We start from the raw sequence: 25,201 nt of genomic DNA, 5'->3' as shown, positions 1-25,201 counted from the left end.
CAGAATATATAGGTAAGTCCCAGTGGTGTATTCTTTATCAGTCTTGGGTTTCTTTCTCTTGTGTTGTTACCAGTGGAGCTGTAAATCAGTTTGGCTTAAGCTGCATCTTGTCAAACTTAAAAGCAGCATTTTTCATATTTAGGATTAGGTGAGTCTGGGGGGAATGAGAGGCTTGATGGTGCATTTTTTAATCCTGTCAGTTATCATTGCAGTGGTTCTCATCAATGGATGTTGAAGAGTGCTGCTTCCCTAAGTCATCAAGGCTGGCATCTTGGAGTTGTTGGATCCATGAACCCACTGCAGGATGTTATTTCCCATGCATAAAATCACTTTGTGTCATTTGTTCTGGTCATGCCTAACAAGGTCTAGGTAGAACAGAGATACTCTGTCTGGGGGTGCTTATTTGAGCCATATCATTGTTATATTTCTAACTTGCATTTGAAAGCAATGAGTGACTTCAGTGCCTGGTCTTGGAACTATTGCCCACTTTTATCTAGGCATTTGTAGGTAGACTGACTGAATCTTACCTTATCTAGAGCTGGATGCATGACTTGCTTCATCAGATTATTTAACTAGTAGGATACCCTACTTAACCATAGGGAGGGAAGTGTTATGAGAATAGCAGGGCCCAAACGAATATGTCCAAATGGCTGGGCCAGGAGCAGAAACTTTACCAGTTAGCAGTGCAACTCCTTGTGAAAGGAGTCTCTAAGAAATCCACCTGCCACGCACAGTGCCACCCAGCCCCTCTCTGAACTGACTGTAGAGAGGATGGTGGGAAATGAGGAAAACGGGCCCGGTCTGGATCTAACTTTTTTAGTCCGTGTGGAACTTATGCACAGTACTGCCAACTGTTTAAACAAAACTGCTAGGAAAGAAGTGATGTGAGGGGTTTTTGGGTGTATTTTTAAGATACAGCCTAATGTCTTTAAACTTCAGCTGCTTCCCAGGTAGGCTTTGACTACAGTTTCTTTGGCCCCAGGTGACTGTACACATCCTCTTGCTGAGGAAGGCTGCCAGGCCTGGCTGTGAGTGTGGTGACTGCTGTGCATTTTTGTGCCCCTGTTCCCCTCCCCAGCTCCATGTGGAGCCCCTGTAGCTATGGAGGTGAAGGTCTCGTGTGGGGTAGTGCTGTGCTGGGCTTGGGGTAGCACAGCTGTGAGTGACCACAGAAGAGGAGTTCTTGGTAACTTGTTACAGGTGTTCTTGACAGAGAAGAGGATGAAGTAGGAGAGGAGAAAGCACATCTCTGTGATGTAGGGAATGATATTAAAGGGCTAGTCTGCAAAGCAGCTTTCACAGCTGATTAGACCACTCTTGCTCTGTGGCTGATGAGACCAGGTTCTTTTTCAATCCCCAGGCCAGAAATGGCCTTCTAAGCTGGTTTATTTCTTGGAGTGTATTGAGATGAGGTCTTTAAATTTTCTTTTCATTGTTGCCTAACCTATTTAAATATGTTTCCAGGCCATTTTTCACTTTTTTTTTCTGTCTTGAGAATGTTAACCTTATGCTTTTCTTTCTGATGGAAGCTGCTGTTGTCAGCAAAAGATACAGGAGTAGCTGGTGTCTATCCACAGGCAGGACAAAGTACCATTGGAACATAATATAACTGTAATTATTTGAGGTGCCTGCAGTGAAGTCCACCTAAAGTCTTACAGGTCTTCTGTGATAAAATTAGCTGTTTTGGCCATAAGTATTATATATTATGGCTTCCCACAGCTATTCCCAGTGCATAATTCTGTAGTGAATGCTTTTTCTCTTCTTTATCACTGCAAAAATATGGTGAGATGACAACTGTGTTCCCTGGTATAGGCAGGGAGAGGTATTCTCTGGAAATGGAAGAGTGTGGAAAGTAAAAGATGAGACACACATGATGCTGGAGTTCTCAGAAAAGCTGTTCATTTACTGCCACGTGGGTCAACACATAGACGCTTGTTTTTCACAATGTACTTACCTACTCTTTACAGATTCTGGTTAATAAACTTTGCTCCCATGTGGTGCCCAGCCGCTCTGCACTAAACTTGTATGTTGCTTGGATGTTGGTGGAATTTTCCATCTTTGTTTGCTTCTTAAAAATGCCTATTATTTGAGGAGCTGACTAGCCTAATTAAAACAAAACAAAAAAAAAACACCTAAAGGGTTGTGGCTGTCAGGGACTTTTCTGGAGAAAAGGAACATATAAGTGCTCTGTTAGGGGTTAAATGCAAATTTTGCCTGGGTAAATTAAGGTCTGATTTCAAATGAAACCTAAAAAATAAAGCTTGCAACATGTAGTTTAATAATTTATGGAGTTAGTCTTGACTTTTGGTCAAATGTGTTTGTTACTTAAGTAGCTTTGCTGCCAACTAAATACATCAGTGCTGCAGAGAGGACATAGTTGAGGTTTTTGAGGTGGTTTTGATGCCAAAATGCCAACCCTAGATGACATTTTAGAGCACGTTGGAGAATTTGACAGGTTCCAGAAGCAAACCTTTTTTGTCCTATGTTTGCTTTCTGCTGCCTTCACCCCAGTGTATGTGGGTGTTGTCTTCTTTGGGTTCATCCCTGAGCACCGCTGCTACAGTCCTGGGGTAGCTGAGCTGAGCCAGCGGTGTGGCTGGAGTCTGGAGGAGCAGCTGAATCACACAGTTCCTGAGTGGGATGGCCGTGGGTCCAGTTACAACAGCCGCTGCAGGAGGTACGAGGCGGACTGGAACGCAACGGGTGTCAGCTGCACTGACCCTCTTGGCAGCCTGGTGGGCAATGGGAGCACTGTCCCCCTCGCTCCCTGCCTCGACGGCTGGGTCTACGACTCCCCAGGGAGCTCCCTCGTGACCGAGGTAAAGACAAATATGCCCCGTTTACCTTGTCCCCTCTGTTACAGGCAAGCTGAGGGTTGTGGGAAGGGGTCCGTGTAGCCTTGGCTGTGTTAAAATATCGCCTGCTTACCTGGAGAAGGGATTGTCTCTCGCTGTGAACTTGCGCCAGGGGCTTTGCAAGTCATCTGATCTCTGTCCTTGCTCTGAAGTGTTGCCTTGGCTGCTCAGCTTGAGAGCAAAGCATATTTCAGCAAATAAATCCCCAGGTAGATAAAGTCCAGTTCTGAATGAAACTTCTGTCACATGAGAGGTCCAATTGGTGGAGGTGTGTAAACAGTGCAGCTTGCAGTGCTGCAAACAAAACTGGACAATGCAAAGGTCTTAATTTCTTCCCCCCACGTCACCCCCCCTCTTTTTTTTTTTTTTTTAATGAATAAAGTCTTTCAAAGTTTGTTTCAAATATGAATGAATGGCAGTCGAGGGGTGGGCAGGGGCGGGGGAAGGTAATGGCTTCCCACAGTTAAACTGCTTAAGTCAGGAATAAACTGCAGAAAAGCTGATGGCTGTTTTGTGTTCTCAGAAGGGGTATGAATAAACTGAAAATGGTACTTAAGCTACTTGCTGTTCTTTAGCAGTTTAGGTGCTTTAACTTTAAAAATAAACCAGTAACTGGGATGACAAGCTTGATTTCGTAATAGAAAGTTCCACCAAATTTTCAGGGATCATCGAGGTCAGGATTCTTTCCTTTATATGTCTAACACAAACAGAGGAGCAGGTAAATTCTGTGCTCTTTCAACTTTAGAATTTACAGTTTTGTGAGAGTTTGGAAGTAGATATAAGGTGGTGTACTGTAAGTGTACTTCTTTCAGCAAGATATGGGCTGTATGATATTAAAGTGAGGAAGTGAGGCACCTCAAATGAAAGGTGACCCAGGCTGCCTGCACAGCACCAGCTCAGCAGGCACATCTTGCTGCAAAAGGCTTCACCAGGTGCTGGGGTCCATATGACCCCACCATCATCTCATGAGATTGTTGGAAGCTAAAAGCTTGCAGTCTGTATAGGTTCATGCAGTCATGCTCTCACATCAGTAGTCTTCCCTTTCCTGCTGAAGTGGGTAAAAGGCTAGGCCCATGGGCCACTTCTTTCACGGTATAACCAGACATGTCACATGCCTGTGTGGGCATTTCATCAATGAGTTTCTGGTTGTGACTGTTCCCATGAAAGCTCTCAGGCTCTGTTAAGTTGTCCCATTGCTCTGACAGCTAAGCAAGGGAAAGGGTAGTGCAGTGTAAGACATGTTACTTTGGCCAAAGGAAAAATTTGCATATGGAAGAACATTCTCATGGAAAGCCCCACAGAGCATCAAGAGAAGTATCTGGTTTTATGTTCAGGTGCATAGATTCAATTAAACCTAGTTACCAGCAGGATGAGAAGGGATCCTCAGTCATATTAAGAGAGGGTTTTGAAGTAACTTAGTAGCTTTTTAGTATGTTTTATGTATATCTACAAGTAAGAATGACAAGTCAGACCAGATGGCAAATATATGTGGATACCCAGGCAGTATAAAGCTTGGTCCTGGATACAAAATACCTGCTTTCCAGATGCATACAAAAAGCTGTTTGAAAAGCCCAGTGTGATCATCAGGTCCATGATGGTTTGATCAACAAAGGCCAACACAAGTTAGGATGCCAATTTTGACAGGTAATAGCTCGCCTATGTTCTTTCCAGCAAAGAGATGAGATGTGAATTTGAAATACCAATAAACCGCTCAAGGGCTTGTTCCAGTTTTTAATGTTGGACACTTGGCACACAGAAATCCTACTAACTTAACTGACAAAACAGGCATTGACTCAGAAACAAGTTTAAATCTTTAAATGAAGTGAAGGAGACTTGTGAATGTGAGCCAGCTCCTCGTTTCACTCTTTTGCCTCTGACTGTGGTTGCTCCTTTAGTTTGACCTGGTGTGTGAGGATTCCTGGAAGTTGGACCTCTTTCAGTCTTCTGTTAATGCTGGATTTTTTATTGGCTCCATAAACATTGGCTACATCGCAGACAGGTATGTGTGGGCTGACAGTAAAACCCTCTGACCTCCCTTATTGGTATTCAGCAGCCAAACTTAGATAAAGGTTGTGCAACTGATATACTCTCTACTCTTCTCAAAATAAGGCCAGCCACCTGAATGCTTAGTTACAGTATGAGGAGCAATACCCTGCTTCTTAGGTTATACTTAGTGGTTGGCACAGATCTGCTCAGCAAGTCCTGCAAAGCCTGCAAGGACTATTTCAGTACCGTATACCCCAGACTTCCTACTGTGCCACATCAGAACCCTGGGTGTTGACCAAAGCCAGGAATTCCTGTTTGGGAGTTCCCACTTGATCTGTTACACTCTGTGTGGCTACAGCTTGGGAACATCTTGCTTCCTTTTGAGAAACTTAGAAATTGTTTGCACAGAGATTGCCAGATGGGTGCAGCAGCACTCACTGTGAAAAAGCAGAAATCTCTTTAGCTCCCTGTTCAGAGCCAGCAGTCAAACTCCCTAGCTCAGGCACCTGACGTTAAAGAGGAACAACTGTCAGTATCTGAAGGCCCATTTCCCTCCTTGTTCCCCTCTTGCCTAGGACTGTTAAAATAGCAGGCTCCCAGTTGCTCCAGCTGTGAAATGCAGCCCCCTCACAAGGAGATCCCTACATACTAGAGTTTTGAAGATTAAGATTGTGATATATAAACCCTTTATAAATCTAGTGCATGTGGTAATATCAGTCATAATATCAACTTATTTTTCACCCCCAATATAATATTTGTAAATATGGGACTATTCTTTCTTTTCTGAAAGTTTTTTGTGGAATTGCAGAGCAACTGTCACAGGAACTTTTTGTAGATTAGAAAAGTAGATAAGTGAGTAATGAGCAAAGAATAAAAGCATGTCTCTATCCCTTGTATAGCAAAACTGGATCCCCCCCACCCCAAACCTCTTACTACTTTAAAATGCCTGTGCTTTCATTACTAGTGGTTTGCTTCATGTGTATTATTTTCCAATCCAGGTTTGGCCGTAAATTTTGCCTCTTAACCACAATTTTTGCAAACGTTGTCTGTGGAATCCTTCTGGTCTTTGTGCCCACCTACCTGTGGATAGTCATCATTCGGTTCATGCAAGGGCTGGTCAGCAAGGGCTGCTGGACTGCAGGCTACATCCTGGGTGAGTTCAGGATCTTCTCCCCGGCATAAGACTATCTGCAGAAGATAAAGGAGAAAGCTCAATCCAAAATACCTGAACAAAAACCATTTAAAAAATTCCTCCCATGGTGTTTTATCTCAAGGAGTTTTCTCCCTCTTTGACTTCTCAGGATATTTTCAAGCACTGTCATTAGAGAGAAACAATTGTAGCTTTCAAAGCTCAGTCAACTGGTGGTATATGAGGGCTGTTACCTTGAGATAGGCTTTTCCTCCCCTGTGGCACAGCTCACCTTTGCAGATCTGGGCACCTGGGCTCCTCTTCCTCCCATCACGCTCTGGCTGGGGAAGGTGATGGCCCCAGGCAGACTGCATCTGCTCCACACAGGATGATGACAGAGGAGACAAGAAGAGGGTGGGGAAAATTTGAGGCATTTTTATGGCACAATGAGCATTAAAGGCCAAACAGAGGCTTTGCAGCCTAAAAATAACTGAAGAACAGCTTGTACTTGCTGAGAAAGACAAAGTGTTTGTGTATCTGTGTATCCACTTGTCTGAATGGAGGCTAAGTAAGCCATGAGAGGTGCCAGCCTCTGTGGATGCCTCTCCCAGTGCCCTGCACCAATTGTGTCTGGTGGTGAAGCACCACTGTGTGGCCAGGTTGGATTTGGGGCCATATCAGGACCATTTTCTGGTGCAGGGTAGAGAGCTCCATGTGACTTCTCTAATTTCTCTGGAATGGAGTTCAATCTCTTCTATAAAATAGCCAACACCAGGCAATCACTCAAGCAGCAGATTAAATATTTTCAATGCCAACTAATAGAGCCTTATCTGGGCTAGGACATTAGGTGGCTCTACCAAATAGCTCTGAGTGATGCAGTTCACTGTGATAGTGGTAGAAACTTAAATGTCAATGCCCTAAGCCTCCATTAAGTCTTTTAGTGGGGACATCTTACTTGTGTAGTTATATAGTGTCTGATATAAATAAAATTAAAACACCTATCTCACAGTGCAGACTATCTTCTGCTAAGACGTGATTGCTCCTTCCAGTACATTTCTAGATGCTTGCTTAAATCTAGATGCTCTTCAATCTTTTCTTGGCACAAGTGAAATCCTTATCATCTCTTCTGGGGAACTTTATGCCATTTCAGAGCACAAAGTCCCTTTCAGGACAATGACTTACCCTATCCTGACATTTTCCCTAGTTATATCTTGTTAATTCTGGATTCTCTTGAAACTCTCCCATAAAAAAGATATCACCCAGAATCAGCCCCAAAGCCCCCTTAGACTTGTATCCTTTCCCTAAGGGTAGCCGATACTGAATGCCCAGGGAACGGTACAAGGACAGAACAACCTTGTTATCCTGCTCTCCTGGGGCACTTGTCTACACTTCAGCTGCCTTTGGCTCAGTCCTACTGAGCCTGAGGAGATATCTTTGTGCATTATTTGGCCAAGCAGTATTAGCTACTCTGTAATTCCAAAACCCAATGCTTCCTTTAGCTGCTAAATAACTGCTGTTATTTTCCTGATCAGTTTGCTTTCTTGAAATCATACAACTGCACACAAAATATTGAGTGCACTTGTGCCTGCCTGCTGGAATAGTTACTTTTAACTCTGTATATCAACAAGACTTAACCTTTGGGTTTATGTTGTGATGTGGAGTTGCAAAGTGCAGATGAATTGTGATGCCATCCTGACCAAGGAGCTCTGTGCCATCCTGTGATACAGGCTTTTCTTGCATACTTGGAGTGAGATGCAGGCTGAAAGATGGCCCTTTGGAAACAAAATATTCTGCTTTGTTATTGGGTTGGAGACATTATGTATGTTGGCATGAGATTTTACAATGAAATCCATCTGTGCACTTTGATGAATGCTTGATTTACTCAAAGATCTCCATGACAGAGGACAGTACTGAATGTCTTATGCCAGTATAAGACCAGGAGCAGTGTCTTCTTCTCTACTGAAGTTTGGGTGACAGAAAAGCAAACCTTCCTGTATAAGCATGAGGGGGTTTTGTCCAGAGACATTCTGGGAAGCCCATGATTACCAAGATGGTTTCTTCAAAGTGTTAATGTGGCATTGGTCTTCCCGTGTCCCCACATAGCAAGTTACTCCTGCTCTGAGTGGTTGTGCCATTCACCTGTCTTTGTGTGTGTTTGCAGTGACAGAAGTTGTCGGTCCAGATTACCGGAGGACGGTGGGCATCCTCTACCAGACGGCCTTCTCCGTTGGCCTCCTGGTCTTTGATGCCATCGCTTATGCCATCCCTCACTGGCGGTGGCTGCAGCTCACTGTCACCCTGCCGTCCTGCTTCTTCCTTCTCTACTACTGGTAAACGGGCTTGTGTTCTACCTCTGCCCACAACCCAAAAAAACAGCTTCTCCTGCTTCCTGAGGCTTGATACTGAAAGACACTTGGTATTCCTTTTTGGTTGTGCACACCTCTTGGTGCAAAGAAGAGGTTCACAGCAAAAAGGAGAGGGAAATATAGGACCCCTCAGCAACTGAGATCTTATTGAATCTTAGACTGTGCACCTCACCTGACCTGTGTTTAAAAGACAGATCAATTTGAAAAATACTAGGGGAAAAGTGAATTAATAAAATTTATTATTTTCTTTAAGCATTTAATAAAGGAAAAAAAGTGCCTTGGCATAATTTAGTGGACTCTACACTGAAAATATGGTTGAGATATTGTCTGATGCTAACATAACTGTAATGTGTTGTTAACATATTATTTTAAGGAAAAAAATTTGCAGTTTTTTTGTGGTCCAACAACAAAAAAAAAGCACGTGGGCTCACCTTAATTTTTATTTCTCCCCTCGCTTTTTAATTGATATTTTTTGGTTTGAGTGCTTTAGATTTTAGAAATTGTCTGGATGTGTCTAGAGGTTAGGAATAGTAGAAAAAAAAATTTTGTCTTCTTCCATATTTTTGAATTGGTAAGCCAGTTCTAGCTTGTTTGCTACTTCTTAACCTGTAATGCCAGAACTGAAAATTGGCTCCCTAAGAGGAGCCGTTTGTGGTGAATGGGATGGCTAAGATGATAGCACTACTCTCACTCAAAGCCCTTCCCTGATTTATCCTTAATAAACTCTTCTTTGATTAAAGCCGCTACCTCAACTGCTCCTCTTCTAATCTCACCTGTGAGATATATTACTTTTCCTGACTGGGGAAGTGGGAAGTAACAAACAAAACCCACCCACATAAACAGAAAAGCCATCTGCCTCTATTCAATCAAAGCACTCTCTCCAAAGTCTCCATACATGGAAGCACTATGTGGGCTTTATGTTTTGGTATATGTCATTCACTTGTGTTGTAGGTGCCTCCCAGAGTCTCCCAGGTGGCTGATATCTCAAGGAAAAAATGACAAAGCTATGAAAATTGTCAGTAATATGGCTAAAAAAAATCAGAAAAAGATGCCTTCCCATTTTGAGGTGAGCTCAGGGTTTGCTTGTGCATGTAAATAAGCATCACCTTCCATCAGTTCCTCCCAGCAGAAACCTAACGTCCTATGTACTGGCTCTTCCATAGGATATTAAATTTGAGGAGGAAGACTGTGGAAAGCAGAAACCTTCACTAATTGACCTTGTCAGGACACCACAGATGAGAAAAAACACACTCATTTTGATGTACAACTGGTAAGAATATAATGTGGGAGAGCTGTTTTTGAAGCTCTGGTTTGGAAAACTTCTTCAGGACGCTGATCTCTGTTCTCTGACTGACTAACAAATCCAGGATTTTCTTCTCTGCCCAGGTTCACAAGTTCTGTCCTCTACCAGGGGCTCATCATGCACATGGGAATAGCTGGTGGGAACATGTATCTGGATTTCCTCTATTCTGCACTTGTTGAGTTCCCAGCTGCCTTCATCATCCTTGTCACTATTGACCGTGTTGGGCGACGCTACCCCTGGGCTGTGTCAAACCTGGTGGCTGGGGCTGCCTGCCTTGTCACAGCCCTGATCCCTGAGGGTAAGTCACCTGAATGAAACCTTGTGGGGGATTTCCACCCTGTCATCCAGGTCCTCCATGCTGCTTAGTGAGGGTCCCTGTGCTCATGCAGTGCTAACTGTTTCCATTCCCTCACTTATGCAGGTGAAACAAGGTCTCTGAAAAACACCAACTGACATGGGATCAGAGGTCCCCCAAAATAACACTGTTGTATTAATTGACACCTGCTAAATGACTGGGATACTTTTAAATGTGTTGAATGCATTTCCTCTGCAGATATACATTGGTTAAAAGTGATTACTGCTTGCATCGGGAGAATGGGAATTACAATGGCTTTTGAAATGGTTTGCTTTGTAAACACTGAACTGTATCCAACATACATCAGGTAGGTTCATCCTCCCCTCAGCTGGCATTTGGCCTGGAAACAGTTGAGGGTGATGCGTATGTTGTGTTTTATGATAAGTTATCCTCAAGTGTGTCAGAGCTACACAAGTACTGTTGATAGATGAAACACAATTAAAGTGCTTTAAAAAGGTACCTTAATAAAGAGAACAAATGTACTTTTAGACAGGGGAAAACACATGACTGAAATAAAGGGAAAAGTGGAGAAAACCGGGGTGGGTGAGGGATCTGAAATCTCACACAGTGCTTAGATTTGTCCTGCGTAAGGCTCAGAGTTGTGATCCATCCCCTTCCAACGGAAGTACTCTGATGCTAACATGATCCCTTTGCTACTGAACCAGGAATCTCGGGGTGATGGTTTGCTCCTCCTTGTGTGATGTTGGTGGAGTCATCGTCCCATTCATTGTCTACAGACTGGTGGAAGTCTGGCATGATCTGCCACTGATTGTCTTCAGTAAGTGCCACCTTACCTCCTTGCTGGCCTCTCCCAGGGTGCAGCAGTGGGACCCGAGTTTAAAAGGAGGGAAAAGCCACTGAGTCAGCTGCTGTAAGTTCAGCAGAAGCTCCTTGCTGTCTGTAAAGCCACAGCTTTCAGTTTATGACAACCTGGAGCTTGTTTATGCATTCATATCTCCTTTGCCCTTATTATTTCTTGCATTTTAAAGGAAGTCAGAGGTGAATACAGGTTCAACACGTGGCAAAGAGCTGAGAAAAAAATTGAGATTAATATTTGATGGATTCAAAGCTGATGAATTACTGCACTTCTGTGAGATATATTGTCTCAGTCCAGGAGTCAAACTCTAGAATTTCACATAACTAAAGAACTACCTATTCAATAGAATACAAGTATGGCTGTTATGCTTCACCTATTCCTACAGTCTGTTAACTGGCTATTCTCCAGCTATTTGGAAAGAAGCTGGTAAATAAATGCAAGATAAGTGCTTACAGACTAGTGACCTGAACTCTCAGTTCAGGGTCTGCAACACTTTTCCGAGTCTTTAGATCAGCACATTATTTATGGAAAAATGTATTGAATAAAAATATGCAGTTTTTAACAGACAGGGTGCTTAGTAGATTTAAAATATATATGTCAAATATGTACAAACTGGGTAAAAGAAATTATCAGTGGAGAAGTTAATCACATTGTTTAGGAGATAATATGTTCTGTGTGTATTTTCTAATCTTATGTGAATAGCATAGAAATAGAATATGTTTTCTGGCACACTCCTGCAATGGAAAGGGTTCTCTCCACTATAAATCCTTCCTCTAAAGACAGAAGGTTCGTCTGTCCAGTCTGAAGTGTCCTAGTTTGGTGCATAACTCAAAAGAGAACTTGTCTTTTTGCTGTCTCTATATGGCAGCCACATACTCTAGAAGTGGCATGGCAGTTTTGCATATAGAGGCTTGAGGTGCATATCTTGTATGAAGAAGATAAGAAAATGCCATTGACAAGTCCTTTCTGTCAGGCTGTAGTTGGTATATGTTTACAAGCTCTTTGTGTCTTGTTTGATTTGAAGCTGTTCTTGGTTTGATTGCGGGTGGATTGGTGTTGCTTTTGCCTGAAACTAAAGGAAGAGTTTTGCCTGAGACTGTGGAGGATGTTGAAAACTTTCACAGGTGAGCCATGAAGATGAACTCTTACCAGCTTTCACTTGAAATTGGGCAAAACCTCTGTTCAGAGGCCCTTGGGGAAGCCCAGGGGTTACTTGGCTACCTTATTTGTTTCCAAGAAGTTGATAGTTAATTTCGAGACTCTCACTGGACAGACTTTGGACTCCTTTTACCACATGTTCACCTAGGCATCTGAAAAAAAGTAGCCCAAGCCTCTACTGTCTTGCGAATAAAACTGCACTAGTCTCTCAAGTGTGGTGCAACTATAAACATTGTGTTTAAAGAAACCTTAATAGCAGAATAAAAAAAGGACAGTCTCTATAGCAGCTTCACATGTGGTGTGTGAAGCACCTGCATATACTGAGAAGCCAGAACAAACCTAGAAGAATAGATAATTTTCTTGGGGCCAAGGCAGAGCAGGTGAAGAACTTGAAGTTAGGTGCTCACTAAACACCTTAATTCCTGGTTGATGTTCATGTCTTGTTATTCTTGCAGGCAAAGTGCTCCAAAGGCCAAAAAAATCTATCTCCATGTCAAAACAGCAGAACATGACTGAAGAAGGTGCAACTCTTGCTGGGTAGTATGCTTTAGGGCAGTAGCATGGAAAGGTAAATTGGAATAAATACTCTCTGAAAAGTCTTTCCTCTGCCTCTTTTATTTTATTTTTTTTAATTTTTTTTTTAAATTTTTTTTTTTTATTTCTCTGCATATTCTTTATTTACAATGTTTAGGGTTTTCTGAGGGGATTGTCCCTATTGCTGCATAGTTGCTTCCCTCTCTATACACAAAGATAAATATATTTTATAGCTGGGAAATCTTTTACCAGCTCTGTGGACATCAACATGGGGAGAGATCTTAACTTGGGAATGGTGGGATCCATCCCTCCATGAAGTCTGCCTTTGTTTTTTCTTACAAAGGGGCAGCATAATATAACAGAGACTTATGTCTGTTGGCGAATCAAGGTAACTACAAACCTAGTTCACTCATGTTACAACTTGAAATAGATTTGCACAGACTTAAAAAAAAATTATTTTATTTTCTCCTATTTAATTGGCTATTGACAGGGATGGATAAGATGGGCATGGGGCAACTCCAGAGTGTGAAAAGGAGTGCATAGGTGAAAGACTCATAATATTTCATAAGGTAATAGCCTTATAAGTGTGCCCTACAGGGGCATTCCTTTGGAGTGAGCTGGGCTCAGGCCTGGGGACCTGCAGGACCCTGACCAGGGGTCCTGTGTCTCAGGGAACATCAGGGACAGCACTGGGTCTGCCAGGAAACACCCAGCAGCTTTCACAAATTTCGTAGTCCATCCCAGTGAGCAAATGTAACAGACTTGTGGTTGCAAAGCAAAATAAGCACAATGGTCCTGTGATTCCCCTTTGCTGTTTGTGTTGCTGGTCCCCGTCACTGCTGGGGAACACTGGTTTTCAATAAGGATACTGTGAGCAGGGAACAAGACACCTCTACCCTTAGATAGTCACCTGCAGGGACAAAGCTCCCATCTGAGCAAAGCATGCTGAACTCTAGCAGGCAGGGTGAAATTCTGCCAGGATTGCCTCCCAGTGTGGCAGTATGGTGACCTTGCCCTTGCTTTCAATTGACCTGAGCCTCAGTTAATGTTCAGTGTTGCTGTGAGGGCCTCAGAGGCAGGAAAGCATGTTGTCCAGTGAGGCAGAGCCATGACAAGGTTGCCCTGAGAAGCGTAGGGACTGATCAGGAATGACGTGGCTTTGGCCCAGGCAGTTGCAAAACTAGTATTTGCTTCAGGGACAGAGGGGAACAAGCTTGTTCTGAGAGGGGCAAGAGGGACAGTGGGGATGTAATTCTGTGTCCTACAGAGCTAGTTTCCTGCTGTGGTTGCAGAGATGTCTCTGCTCTGCAATAAAATAAATCTGTCAGAACAGCTGACTTAGAGTTCATTGATGCAAAACCTGTTGAAAACTCTGCAGAAAGAAAATGGAGGAGGCAGTAACAAGTCAAGCAAAGCAAATACTGAGATGAATAAATGAGTAACTACAAAAGCTGACTCTCGAGACCCTTACCCCATTGCATGGGTTTTATTTCCATGAGCACCACTACTGCCACAGTAGGAGCTACAACTGTGGCTGTTGTGTGCCTTTACTTTGCAGTCACCTACAAGTGATAATGGCATTTGCTTCTTGGTGGCACCTTAATGAGCACAAGAGCAAATGTGCTTCATTCATTTCCTTACTGGTGACCTTTGTCTATTTATGGATTGCTTCCTGGACTTGAAGTCTAAGAGATATGTAAAATCAGGTCCAGCTGCATATGGTTGCTCTCAAAATGTGGAGTGGCTTTGTGTTCTGAGTGGGTGGTAGGAGTTGATCTTTTCCAGGGCATGAGACAAGCTCACTTCCTGCCTCAGATAAAACAGTTTGCCAGCTTCCCTTCCTCTTAATTGCAGCTGAAGTTTGTCTGTTCCTGGGGCTGCTGGAGCATAACCAGCTCACTGGCAGGGCTGTCTCTGGAGCTTGGTAAGGAGCACTTCCCAAGGAAGGGCCTACCACCATCTGACTCTGGCAACCCAAGGAGCATGCAAACAGGGCAGTGTCCAGGTTAATGAAAGTGGGACTGGCCCTTTAAAAAGACCCTGTCCCTCACTTAAGTACTTAAACCTGGACTTTACAAGAGCTGTGCCTAAAGAGAACATAAAATCTCCATGTTTCAGAGTACCCTCGAACCCTTACTGGGTTTTGGAAAGAATTGCTGTTTTACAGAGTTTCTGGCATTCTTTGTGGCATCATCTGATGGGCAGATGATCTTGTGGCCAGGGGCAGCCCTTTCTAAGCACTGTTCTTGTCCTTTGCTGTCGCTGTCAGCACCTAAATCCACATGCCAACATGCAAGTATAGCTGTTATTTGGACACTTCAGTGCTCCAATCCCATCCCTACTCTATGGCACTGTGTCATCCTATTAGTGTTCTAAAATATTAAGGAATTGGGCCTTTTCTCACAACTAGAACTGATCAGGATACAAACTCAAATCCCAAGAATATATACAAGTAGATGAATATGATGTGAATCGCATGTTAAGTGCTTCCTAAGGGCTGTGGAGAGGACCCTTCAACCTTCAAAAGAACTACAGAACTGATTTTCCAGCATGTTATTGAGGGAGATCTACTTTAAAAGCCATATCCCTTTTTTTTTGTCTCATCTTTCCCCCCTGCTTTGGTCCTTATTCCTTACAGCTGTTTGGGAGTTTGGCCATGCAAATAACCAAACTCAGGGCGTTAAGAAAATATTAATATGCTTTAATATGCAGGGCACAGTGTCCTGTTATTGTTCATGCTGCTCCCCAGGGTGTCCATGATGGGGCTTCCTCTGCCTACCCCATCACTGATCCCTAACGATGATGTAGTTGTTTGCAGCCCCCCCACGTCCTGAGGCTTTACTGCCTCCAGCTCCTCATCGCCTTCCTTTTCATTTTCCAGCTTGCCTAATATCCAGTCAAATTCTGGAATGCCAAATCTTAAAAGCTAGCCTGGGCTTAAAAAGTCTTTATTTTTGTACTTATTTCTCCGGAAGAAGAGGAGCAACCTAGGAGGGAAAAGGGGCTTCTATATTCTCTGGGCTCCTGAAGTGGGCAGTGATTGCTGCTGGATAGCAGGAGCTGTCTCACAAAGCTGATCTGCTGGGCATCAGGAGCCACAGAGCAACTGACGGCACCAGGATTTTTAGGAATATAGAGGAAATTATGACAGTAAATCAGCTACTGCCTACGTGCTTACTTTCATGCAGAATCAGGTGGAGCTTGGAACAGGTGATTTGGGCTCGTGACTTAATTCCTGCTTACTATAGAAATGAGCTATGAGTGAGCAGCCCAAAGGGATTTTTAGTTTTATAAGAAGTAGAAGAAAGTGTTCCCTCATGAATTTCCCACTCACGACATATGAGTTGCTGCTGCCAGATGCCCTGGAACACAAGAAGCGTTAATGTGTTCAGAAGGCAAATAGAAAAATATACAGGACAGTCTGTGAGGGAGTGAAGTAGAAATGTGAGCAGACAATGTCTGGCTTGGGAAGTCCCCAAGCCTCAGAGTGTTGGCAGCTGGGGGAGTGCAACAGCCCCAAGATACCAGAGTAGGACGACTCATCCATCCCCTGCATGTGGGGCTGAGGGCTGGGCTTGTTGTGGCTGCTCTCCTGGCCCCCTTCTGCCTCCCTGCCCCAACAGAGGCAGAACCAGGGTAAAATGGGCCATTACTTGGGGGCAACTTTGGAAGTCAGAGTGTGGAGATAAATAATTTTTTCTTTACTTCTCTCTTGCCTGTGGAATGAAAGGGGAAAAGGCAGGTAATGCACCTGGTGTCTAACAGTGTGATCCATCGAATAATCTGTATGCTTACATTCATTGAAAACTAGGTTTAACTGATATTACTGGCAATTGTTCAAATGAGGTTAGATTATTTTGAAGAGCAGCAGAATAAGGAGTAAATTGGAGACTTTCTGTGGCCTTGCTGCAGCAGTGCTGCTGTCTGGAAATCATATCACAATGGTACCTTTAGTAAGTTTGACTCTGGCATTTCCTACTGTAAAATCTCCTATTGTAGGTAGTTTCTAAAGTCACATCTGTGTGTGTGGTTGCATGTATGATTTTCCTAATGTTTCCTAAAGGCAAACTCTCCCTGTTCTACCCTGTGCTATGTTGCCATCTCTTTTTGGCCCGGCTAGGTCCTTTTTTTTCCACACCCAAGTTTCTACCAGGACAAGTATCTTTTGGCTTCACATGAGCTTCGGTAAATTCAAGTGACTCTTTCAGTATCTGTGGAGCTTTACCCTCACCCTGGGAGGTACTCCAGGAGGTGCAAGTTGTGCCAGAAGTCAAAAGCACTGAAATCGCAGGACATTCACCTGCATTGCTCCACAAATTTAAAACCACATCTCAGCCAGGCTTTGTCCCTGTCAAGTGGGAGCATCTCTGGGGGCATCAGCAGTCCTCACACTAATCAGTGCTTTTCAGATGGCCCATGAAACCACCTTCCATGCCTTCTCTTAATGTCTGGCTCACGTGTAAGGTCTTTGCGGATTGTGGTCAGATCATACAAGAGAGCCCAGAGCCTGATATTACTATCAAGGAATGGGTCACACACCAACCGTCCACTGTGTGCAACAAAACCCCTTAGATCCCCAGAGATGTATAAAAAATGGGGCTTTTTTAGCAGATTTTGCAGATGTAAAGAGAGTTTCTCTGCCCTGAAGTTACTTAATGCCATACCTGTGCAGATTTTCAGCATCTTCAATAGTTTCAGGCAGAGCCTTTCCCTTCATTTCAGGTAGAAGCAAAACTAAGCCATTGTCTATTAGAACAATCACAGCTGCAAGCACAGAACAAGGATCACAAAGGCAATGCAATGGTCATGCCCATGTTTAAGTCCAAGTCACTAATTAATTCTCATTGCGACATGTGTGCCCTAATGATAGAATAAGGACTCCTCAAAGTGGTAATAACACTTTTCATCTACATGATTCTTATTTTTCAGTTTAATTGCTGATATTTCTGAGGTGCGTCTCTGTGGCGTATTACTATAATACGTAAATAACTTACACGGACCCGACTAGCTTCTTGGGGGGTGCACAGCCAAATCCATTTATTCAATTCAAACAACACCTTTTATCATCAGTTCAAAGTGACACGTGACTCTTGATCAACCACCAAGAGCATCTCACTGCCCATGTGCGTGGGAGTACTTAGTAACTACATTTCCCAGGGTGTTGTTCGGCACCTTTCCTGAAACCCAACTCTTACATCTCCCCCACTCTAAATATTTAAGATGAGTCACGGAAACAGTGCAACAACAGCGCATTTTAAACTTTGTAAACCTTCTTTAACAATTACCACTCCATCACCTTGGTCTTTCAACAAACTTACTTATTTGAACCTTTACCTGTAATCTTTGAGACTTGCTTGACATAAATTTGTACTTTCATTTCTTAAGGGTTTGTGTGTATTTGGGATAAACAACAACTTTATTAACCTGAGGGTTTTTGCACAACCGGGTAAAACATCGACTCTCACTTCTCCAAGGGCCTGCATGTAATTGGTAACCAGGACAAATTCAACTCCATTTCTGGAAAAGGGCCTTTAGAGAACCAGTGTTGTGATGTAAGTGTAATTTGTTCATGGCACATGAAGCATCTCCATTCACACACGTACATGTTCACACAGCTTCTCTCATTCATACAGAAGTGGCCACTTCATTCATACTCACCCATTCATACTTAGAATTTTTATTATGTTCCTAATTTTTAACTACACAGATTTATAAGTGGTTATTGGTTGCATGTTTTTCAATCTGTCACTTCTGGTAGTCATATCTGGCAACTGTACCTGTTTTGAAAATTTGAAAATGAATTAATATGAAGAGTATAAGGCTTAACAAACCTGTATCATGTCTTACCTGCTGCCTTCCCCCCCTTTTTTTTTGTTATAGAAAACCAATAGTTAATAAACTCAAAGATATACACACAAGTTATCATCACAATATGTTAACTTAAAACTCAGCAACTCCTGTAAAGAATTAGACTAAGTTATCATCACAATAACACAGTATATAAAACAAATTGTTATTATAATATGTTAACATAGCTCGAAACTTAGCATCCTTTGCAAGTCAAGTAACCAGTTTAAGTTGTCTGTGATTTCTAGAATGTAGTTAATTTTCAGCTTTTGTCCATCTATTTCTGTTAGCCGCTTTTTGCTTTTAATAACAAACTTAACAAACATGTTAATAACAATTTAAACAGGTGGCTAGCATGGAAGAAACAGATGTAGAGGTTAGGCAAATATGCAGTTTCTCTGTAGCTTTTTGTTCAAGAATGGTCAGTTTTGAAGTAAAGCAATATAAGTCATTTTATGCTTTTAACTGTCCTTTAGTTCAGAGTTGAAGGTTGAGGTGATTTTTTAGCTGAAGCTTGAAGCAAAAGCAAAAAGTCATTTTATGCTTTTATCATCCTTTTACCTCAAGGTTGAAGGCTGTGTGTAACTCCATGTGTTGCATGTTTTAATGCTGTAAGGGCAGAAGGAATCAAATAATTGTTTATCATTCTCAATCTTCACATGAAATCCTATATAAGTCTTTATATAAATTATCAGGGAATCCTTTCACTTGCTGAAACAATTCGAAAACAATCTATAAACATTTTGAACATTATCTTAATAACAAAATCAAACCCTTTATCACGTTGCCACTTGCAAACACAAAGGCAAGCATTCAGTGGTTCCCATCATTCGTAGATATCACAGGAATCAGAAAAGTTTTCTTCATTCTCACTGAAAGCAGTTTGTCTTGTGTGCTCTAGCAGGTGTCTAGTGTTTTGGTTTTGTGGAGACAAACTCAAAAGGCAAATTTAAAGGTTTTAGACAACAAAGAAGATTTTCCTTCTCCCTCTCCTCGAGACAGGGGCAAAAAACAAAGAAAATTCACCTTCTGTGGCAATAATGTGAATACATTAATTAACAAGGCATGGAGATGCTTAAGAACCTTTTAAATACGTTATTTGAACTGAATTGTCTCAATAGCTGCTTCTATTGAGGTGCATTTTAGAGCTTAACAACTTTCACTACCTTAACAAGCTTAACAATTTAAGCAGAGTTACTGGAGAACTAATGAAACTTAGAAACAAAACCTTAAAGTTTCAGTGTTCTTACCAAAAGTTTCAAGAAACACTTTGGGGTTTTACATACAAGGGTTTTATGTAACATTTTGTGTGTTTGTTCTTGTACCCTCTGCGAACTCATAGTTGCATGGCACTGTTATGTCTGTAGTTTTAGTCTACTTATATTCCATAAAACAAAAGGAAAGACTTTTCATTCAGTGACCCTTGAGTGTCAGACTGCTTTGAGACTATGGTCTTGGAGTGAACGCTTAACTGAACCAAAGACAAATGTCTGCCACCATGGTTGTTTGACATCATACATTCATGGCAGCAGCACTGTTGATGGCGGAAAGGACTTACTGCATACAGATGGTATTTAAGTGTGTGCATGTGCCTATACAGTTTTCCTTTTTAGAAACAGAAAGCACGTGGATTTTTGGATGAAACCCCTGATTTGTTCATTCAAATCCAAACTTTTGGCCAGATAAAAATTGTGGACTTAACGAGGCATGCTCTTTGACCTAGTACCTGCAGACTTACAATCTGATTTGATGCTATTTTTGAAATTTAGTTGCCCCATTTCTCAAGTCTCTCATTAGTAGGTATAAATGCTGTGTTAATTGCATTAAAAATAATTATAATCAATTATTAAAAAAACTCCCTTCTGACAGTAGCTCAAGTACTATTCAAGAAATCATTATTACTTTTTGATGTGTATCAAGGACCCCAAACACAGAAACATTACAACGTGTTGAAGGTAGTCCCTTCCTCTTAGGTGATTCAGCGTAAACCTTTGGGCAGAGGAAAAACACCAGATCTCATTCAATATCATCTTGGAAATCCTACATGTAGAGCTATAGCCAATCCTTACGGAGAAACATCAGCTCTCAGCTACAGTCCCCTGGTTTTATCGGAATGGTGTGGCATTACTGGCAGCTGCAAGACCAGGCACTTACCAATAGTAGGGAAGGAAAAAAAAATTGGGCAGCGTGACCGCAAGCTGGAGCCACCTCCAATGTGGAAGTGCATAAGCCAGGGCGTGAAGATGAGGAGTCCCACGCTGAAGGCAAGCTGGTAAGTGATGCCCACTGCCCTGCGGTAGTCTGAGCCAACAAGTTCTGCAACTGCAAAGACAAGTCATATGAGCAGAAATAGATTGGTTTGGAGAGCCAAGGGAACATAACTCTTGCCAACTGAGACCCCATGTAGCCCCTGTGCTCAGCTGTGCCCTTGTGTCATGGCACACTGGCCTGGGTTTGGATGGGAAAGCAGAGCTGGTCTTGGTCCCTGGTGTAAGTCACAGGGCAAATCCCGACTCTTACTCCTCCACCAGTCAGCTGGGGACTTCACCCCTGCCTTCCAGAGTGTCAGGCCCTCACCCAGCAACACAGGGTAAAGGTTGTTTTCCCTCAATGCACTTCTTCAATCTAAGAATCAAATGGCAAAATAAAACAGACAGATGTCACTCTCTTGCCTCTGTCTCCCTCCTCCCACACAGCTAGGGAGCCTCTCTACCCACCAAGCACGTGATGCAGGGCAGCAAAAATCCTTCTGGCACCAAGGCTGTAAAACACAAGTGTTACCTTTCACAGCACCACTGGCTGCCTTTCCCAGGAAGGTGCCATACATCTTCAAGTTGTTCTTGGCTTCAAGTATTTTCAAGTTGTTCTTGGCTCTAGACCTTGCCCTTCATTTTGACGTGTGCTCTCCAGCTACAAACATTCCCTAGTTTTCAGAGCTGCCTCTTAATTATTCAATTTATGTCTATGAGCTGGTGCAAGCTTGGGTCATAAGCACCTGCATTTAAGCAGAGAGGTGCTGTTTGGCAATGAATAGCACAGTGTCACTGTCTGCTCTTGTAATATACAGTGCTTTGAAAATCAGATGGCACCAGCAGGGGTCAGCCCTGCTGCTAAAGAGAGGGTTCCTGCCCAGAAGGTGTAATTGCAAACTGCTGTAACTGAGGATGTAGCCTGTCAGTCAGCCCCCCTTGCTGACCAGTCCCTGTATCAGGCATAAGATCACTGTCCAGGTGTAGCTTGGTGCAAAGGCCATCAGAACTCCCAAAACCACGTTGATGAGGACTGTGACCAGAAGGCAGAGTTTGCAGCCAAACCTGCAGAGGGAAAGAAGAGAAGAACAAGGCTCAGCCCTGGTAGGATAGGGTTTGAAGAGGCTAGAGAGGGTCCCTGTCCCCCTCTTCTCTGTTCATTTTGAGTAGGACTCCATATCTGCTCTTCCTTTTGCGACATTTTCCATCTCAGTGGAAGCTCACAGGACTCACCTGTCTTGTCTTCAGGTCATTGCTTACGTCTGGTTAATGATTTAGCTAATGAGTTCAAGAATGCTCTGATATGGCTCCTCAGCCCATGTTTCAAAGCTGTAATAGCTTTTTATGGGGATCTTGTTTGCTAACTGTGATCTTTACATATTTTATCAACCTTGGCTGCGTATTGAGCTCTTGAATAGAGTTTTGTACATCCCTGTTATTTGTCATTCCCTGTATCACTGTGACTCACTGATAGAAATAGGCAGTTTCCAAAAGAAACAAGCTTACTGGAACACTGGAAAGGCATTTGTTTTCTAGCTGGTAGAGATATATATTCAGTTAAAAGTATGAATTATGAAAGCCATTAAATTACTAAATACCCACTAACAAAAATAGCATGATAATAAATGCCAGCCAAAATAAATATCTCTTGTTCTCCACAGTAATATTAACTGATTTATGACCATCTGGATACTGTTAAAATTAATGTCAAACAAATTTATCGCAAAGATTAACAAATAGTTTTGGTGCAGGAGATAAAATTTCATCTCGGACTCTGAGCTTGCATTGCAGTTTGTAGCTGTGAGAGAAAATAAAATCCCTTCACTTGTGAATGTGCAAATTCCCCAGGGCCATATAATGGAGCAGCACCATTGCATTTCCGTGGATTCCTGAGTCACAACTTTAAAAGCAGGTCCTTAGAAACTCCCATCCACCCCTTTGTAAGTGACACGTAGACCTTTTGAATCAGGTTTTGACTGCATTAATTTTCTCTTCAAATCATGAATCTTGTTCAACAACATGCAGAAAGCAGATAACCAGAGGAAACAGTTAATCTCATACCTGGCTACATACTGCCTACCTGTCTGCTATGTAGCCAACACTCATGGAGCCAATAAAAACCACAGCATTCACACATGACTGGAAGAGGTCCAGCTTCCAGGATTCCTCACACACCAGATTAAACTGCAAGGGCAACCACAGTTAGAAGCACAGGAACATTCCCCAGAAAGCATGGCTCTTTGAGGAGGAAGGAAGCCAATGACACCAATGAGTAAACAGACTCCAGAAAAGAAATCTAACCTCTTAAACTGACATCTGCAATAGATCTTGTCCAGATTTTCTCAAACCTTGTGAAAAAGGTTACACCCTGAAAAATGATTGCATAATGACACATAAGGAGAGCAAGAAAGGGAGAGAAACTTCCAACAAACAAACAAATAAGTTCAGAAAAATCTTCTCTTCTCATCCCCACCCATCTGCTTGAAATTTGGAGGACACTTGTAGCATTATTTCCTTCTCAGATGCCAAGGTCTGTCTCAAACCATGCATAACCTTGCTGCATAAAAGCAGTGCTTGCTGGGTGCGAGAAATGGAGGTGCTACTATGAGATCTGCTGGGGTGGAGCCATGAGATGCCTGTCTCACATCTCATTAGCACTGTCAAAAGTAGATTTTGGCTGACTTTTCTCTGCAGTAAATGAACACTTGGGAACCTGCTTTTCGTTTACAATTAAGAGGTTACCACTGTGCACCAAGTGAAGGGAGGAGGACAAACTGGTAATAGCTTCTCTACAGCTGGAAATATTCACCCGAGTGTGGTTAGACTTCAGCCCAGAAAGAAGCATGTATGTCTTTTTCTAACACAGACAAGTTTGCAGGGGCCATACCAAACAGCTCAGCTCTGTTTCCCTGGTGTGGAGAACAGCTGGAGTGCTTTTTTCTGCCCCAGCCCATCTGTCCCAAGGGAAAATGAGGTGGACTTGCTTTGTAACAGTGACGATAGTGAAGCAAGGAAATATGAATACCCTGCCCAAAGAAGCTGTGAAGTATTCAACATTGCACTTTTTAAAGAACAAGTTACAGAAACATCTGTTAGGCATGGTTCAGATATAGCTAATACAGATTTGGGACTGGTAGAAAACTAGGAGAGATCTGTTTTGAGGTCCTTCCTATCCTTCAGGTCTCTACATGGCTTTTAGACTGTTGGTATTGGTTTGCACAGTTTTTCATATTTTAGGTTATCTGGTTTAGATACTGCAAGTTGAGAGAAAAGAACCCTGCTGTTGCTAAAGCATTCTCTGCTTCTTATTCATTTTAAGTGAGTATCTGTTTGGATTATCACACAAATGTGCAGTTTGGGCTATGGGGTGCTACCCTCAGTTTGCTGATGGAAGTAATGAATTATGAGAATAGCCATTGATGAAAGGCTTAATTGATGAGAAGATGGCAGTATTATGCTCCCAAAAAAAAGCAATAATTTCCCATTATTTCTGTATATAAATCTTTGCTCCAAGTGCCTACCAAGTTCTGGTATTCACTACTTATTAGCAGTAAGACTCAGACTGTACACCAAAAGCAGTAAGACTCAGATTGTACACCAAAAGCAAACTTTACTAATCCAGCCTCTTCTAGCTTTAAGCTGTGCAGACAAGAGTGAATTTTCAGAACAAGCTATCTCTTACCTTGGTCACAAGAGAGCTCCCTGGGAAGTTGTAAACCCAGCCATCCCAGCAGGGACCAAGGAGAACAGTGCTCCCATTGCCCACAAGGCTGCTGAGGGGTTCGGTGCAGCTGATGCCTGTTGCATTCCAGTCCACCTTGTACCTCCTGCAGTGGCTGTTGTAACTGGACCCACGGCCATCCCACTTGGGGACTGTGTGATTCAGCTGCTCCTCCAGACTCCAACCACACCGCTGGCTCAGCTCAGCCACCCTGGGGCTGTGGCGATGGTGCTTAGGGATGAAACCCAGGAAAAAAATCCCCACATAAATAAGGAAAAAGGTAGCAGAAAGCAGGCATAAAACAAAGAGGTTTTTTTTCTGGAAGAAGTCAAATTCTCCTACCTGCTCTAAAAAGTCATTCAGGGTTGGCATCTTTGTATGTAACGACTCATTAAAACATCTACCTCTGTTGCTTTCCAGGGCTTTGGCCTTCACTGCATGCTTAAATAACAAATGAAGTGTTTGCCCAAAACTCACAAACAAACTAATAATTGACTTTGTCAATTGTCAAACCATGCATTGCAGCCTTTGTTTCTCAAATGCCATTTCTAAACACATTCTGGCTCTTTTCTTTTGCCTCTGTTGTTAATTTGTTTTATATCTGACATACTTGAAATAAAAGATCTGATATCTTAAATTATGGCCATCTCAGTCTGTCACTGAGAGTCCATCAGTGCACAGTAAGGGGTAGGTGGTAATACCGCTGTCCAGTATTTTCAGAGGCCGTAAATATTATAAAAACAATATGGTTCTCTTCCTCATATATGTAAATATGTACAACTGAAAAACCTTATCCTCAAAATTACGGTGGACATAGATCACTGCTTGCATGCTGCTTTGTGGACATAGAAGAAGACCACACAGAGAAAACATAACAGGGC

The 25,201-nt window shown here is 42.6% G+C and overlaps 1 protein-coding gene and 1 pseudogene across 1 annotated transcript; one reads left to right on the top strand and one right to left on the bottom strand.

Moving 5' to 3' along the window:
* The first annotated feature begins 5 nt into the window (after positions 1-5).
* LOC127481618 (solute carrier family 22 member 2-like) lies at positions 6-12,568 on the top strand. The gene is made up of 11 exons (XM_051811086.1): positions 6-2,819; positions 4,751-4,854; positions 5,840-5,994; positions 8,132-8,300; positions 9,288-9,402; positions 9,500-9,606; positions 9,723-9,937; positions 10,193-10,301; positions 10,660-10,772; positions 11,836-11,935; positions 12,425-12,568. Exons 1-11 carry the CDS (start codon positions 2,409-2,411, stop codon positions 12,483-12,485), a joined length of 1,659 nt encoding a protein of 552 aa, XP_051667046.1. The 5' UTR covers positions 6-2,408; the 3' UTR covers positions 12,486-12,568.
* A 3,412-nt stretch (positions 12,569-15,980) lies between these two features.
* Positions 15,981-24,741, bottom strand: LOC127481692 (solute carrier family 22 member 2-like; annotated as a pseudogene).
* Positions 24,742-25,201: the final 460 nt, after the last annotated feature.

Source organism: Manacus candei, unplaced genomic scaffold (assembly GCF_025592945.1).
Source record: "Manacus candei isolate 608988 ecotype Guabito, Panama unplaced genomic scaffold, ASM2559294v1 h1tg000081l, whole genome shotgun sequence".
Lineage (NCBI taxonomy): Eukaryota > Metazoa > Chordata > Aves > Passeriformes > Pipridae > Manacus > Manacus candei.
Note: the sequence above shows the minus strand (reverse complement) of the source record. Positions and strands in the feature narration are given on the sequence as shown.

Coding starts and splice junctions, on each gene's coding strand:
- LOC127481618 (XM_051811086.1), top strand. CDS start 2,409: ATGCCAACCCTAGATGACATTTTAGAGCACGTTGGAGAATTTGACAGG. Junction 4,855..5,839: donor ATTGGCTACATCGCAGACAG/GTATGTGTGGGC, acceptor TTTCCAATCCAG/GTTTGGCCGTAAATTTTGCC. Junction 9,403..9,499: donor AGATGCCTTCCCATTTTGAG/GTGAGCTCAGGG, acceptor GCTCTTCCATAG/GATATTAAATTTGAGGAGGA.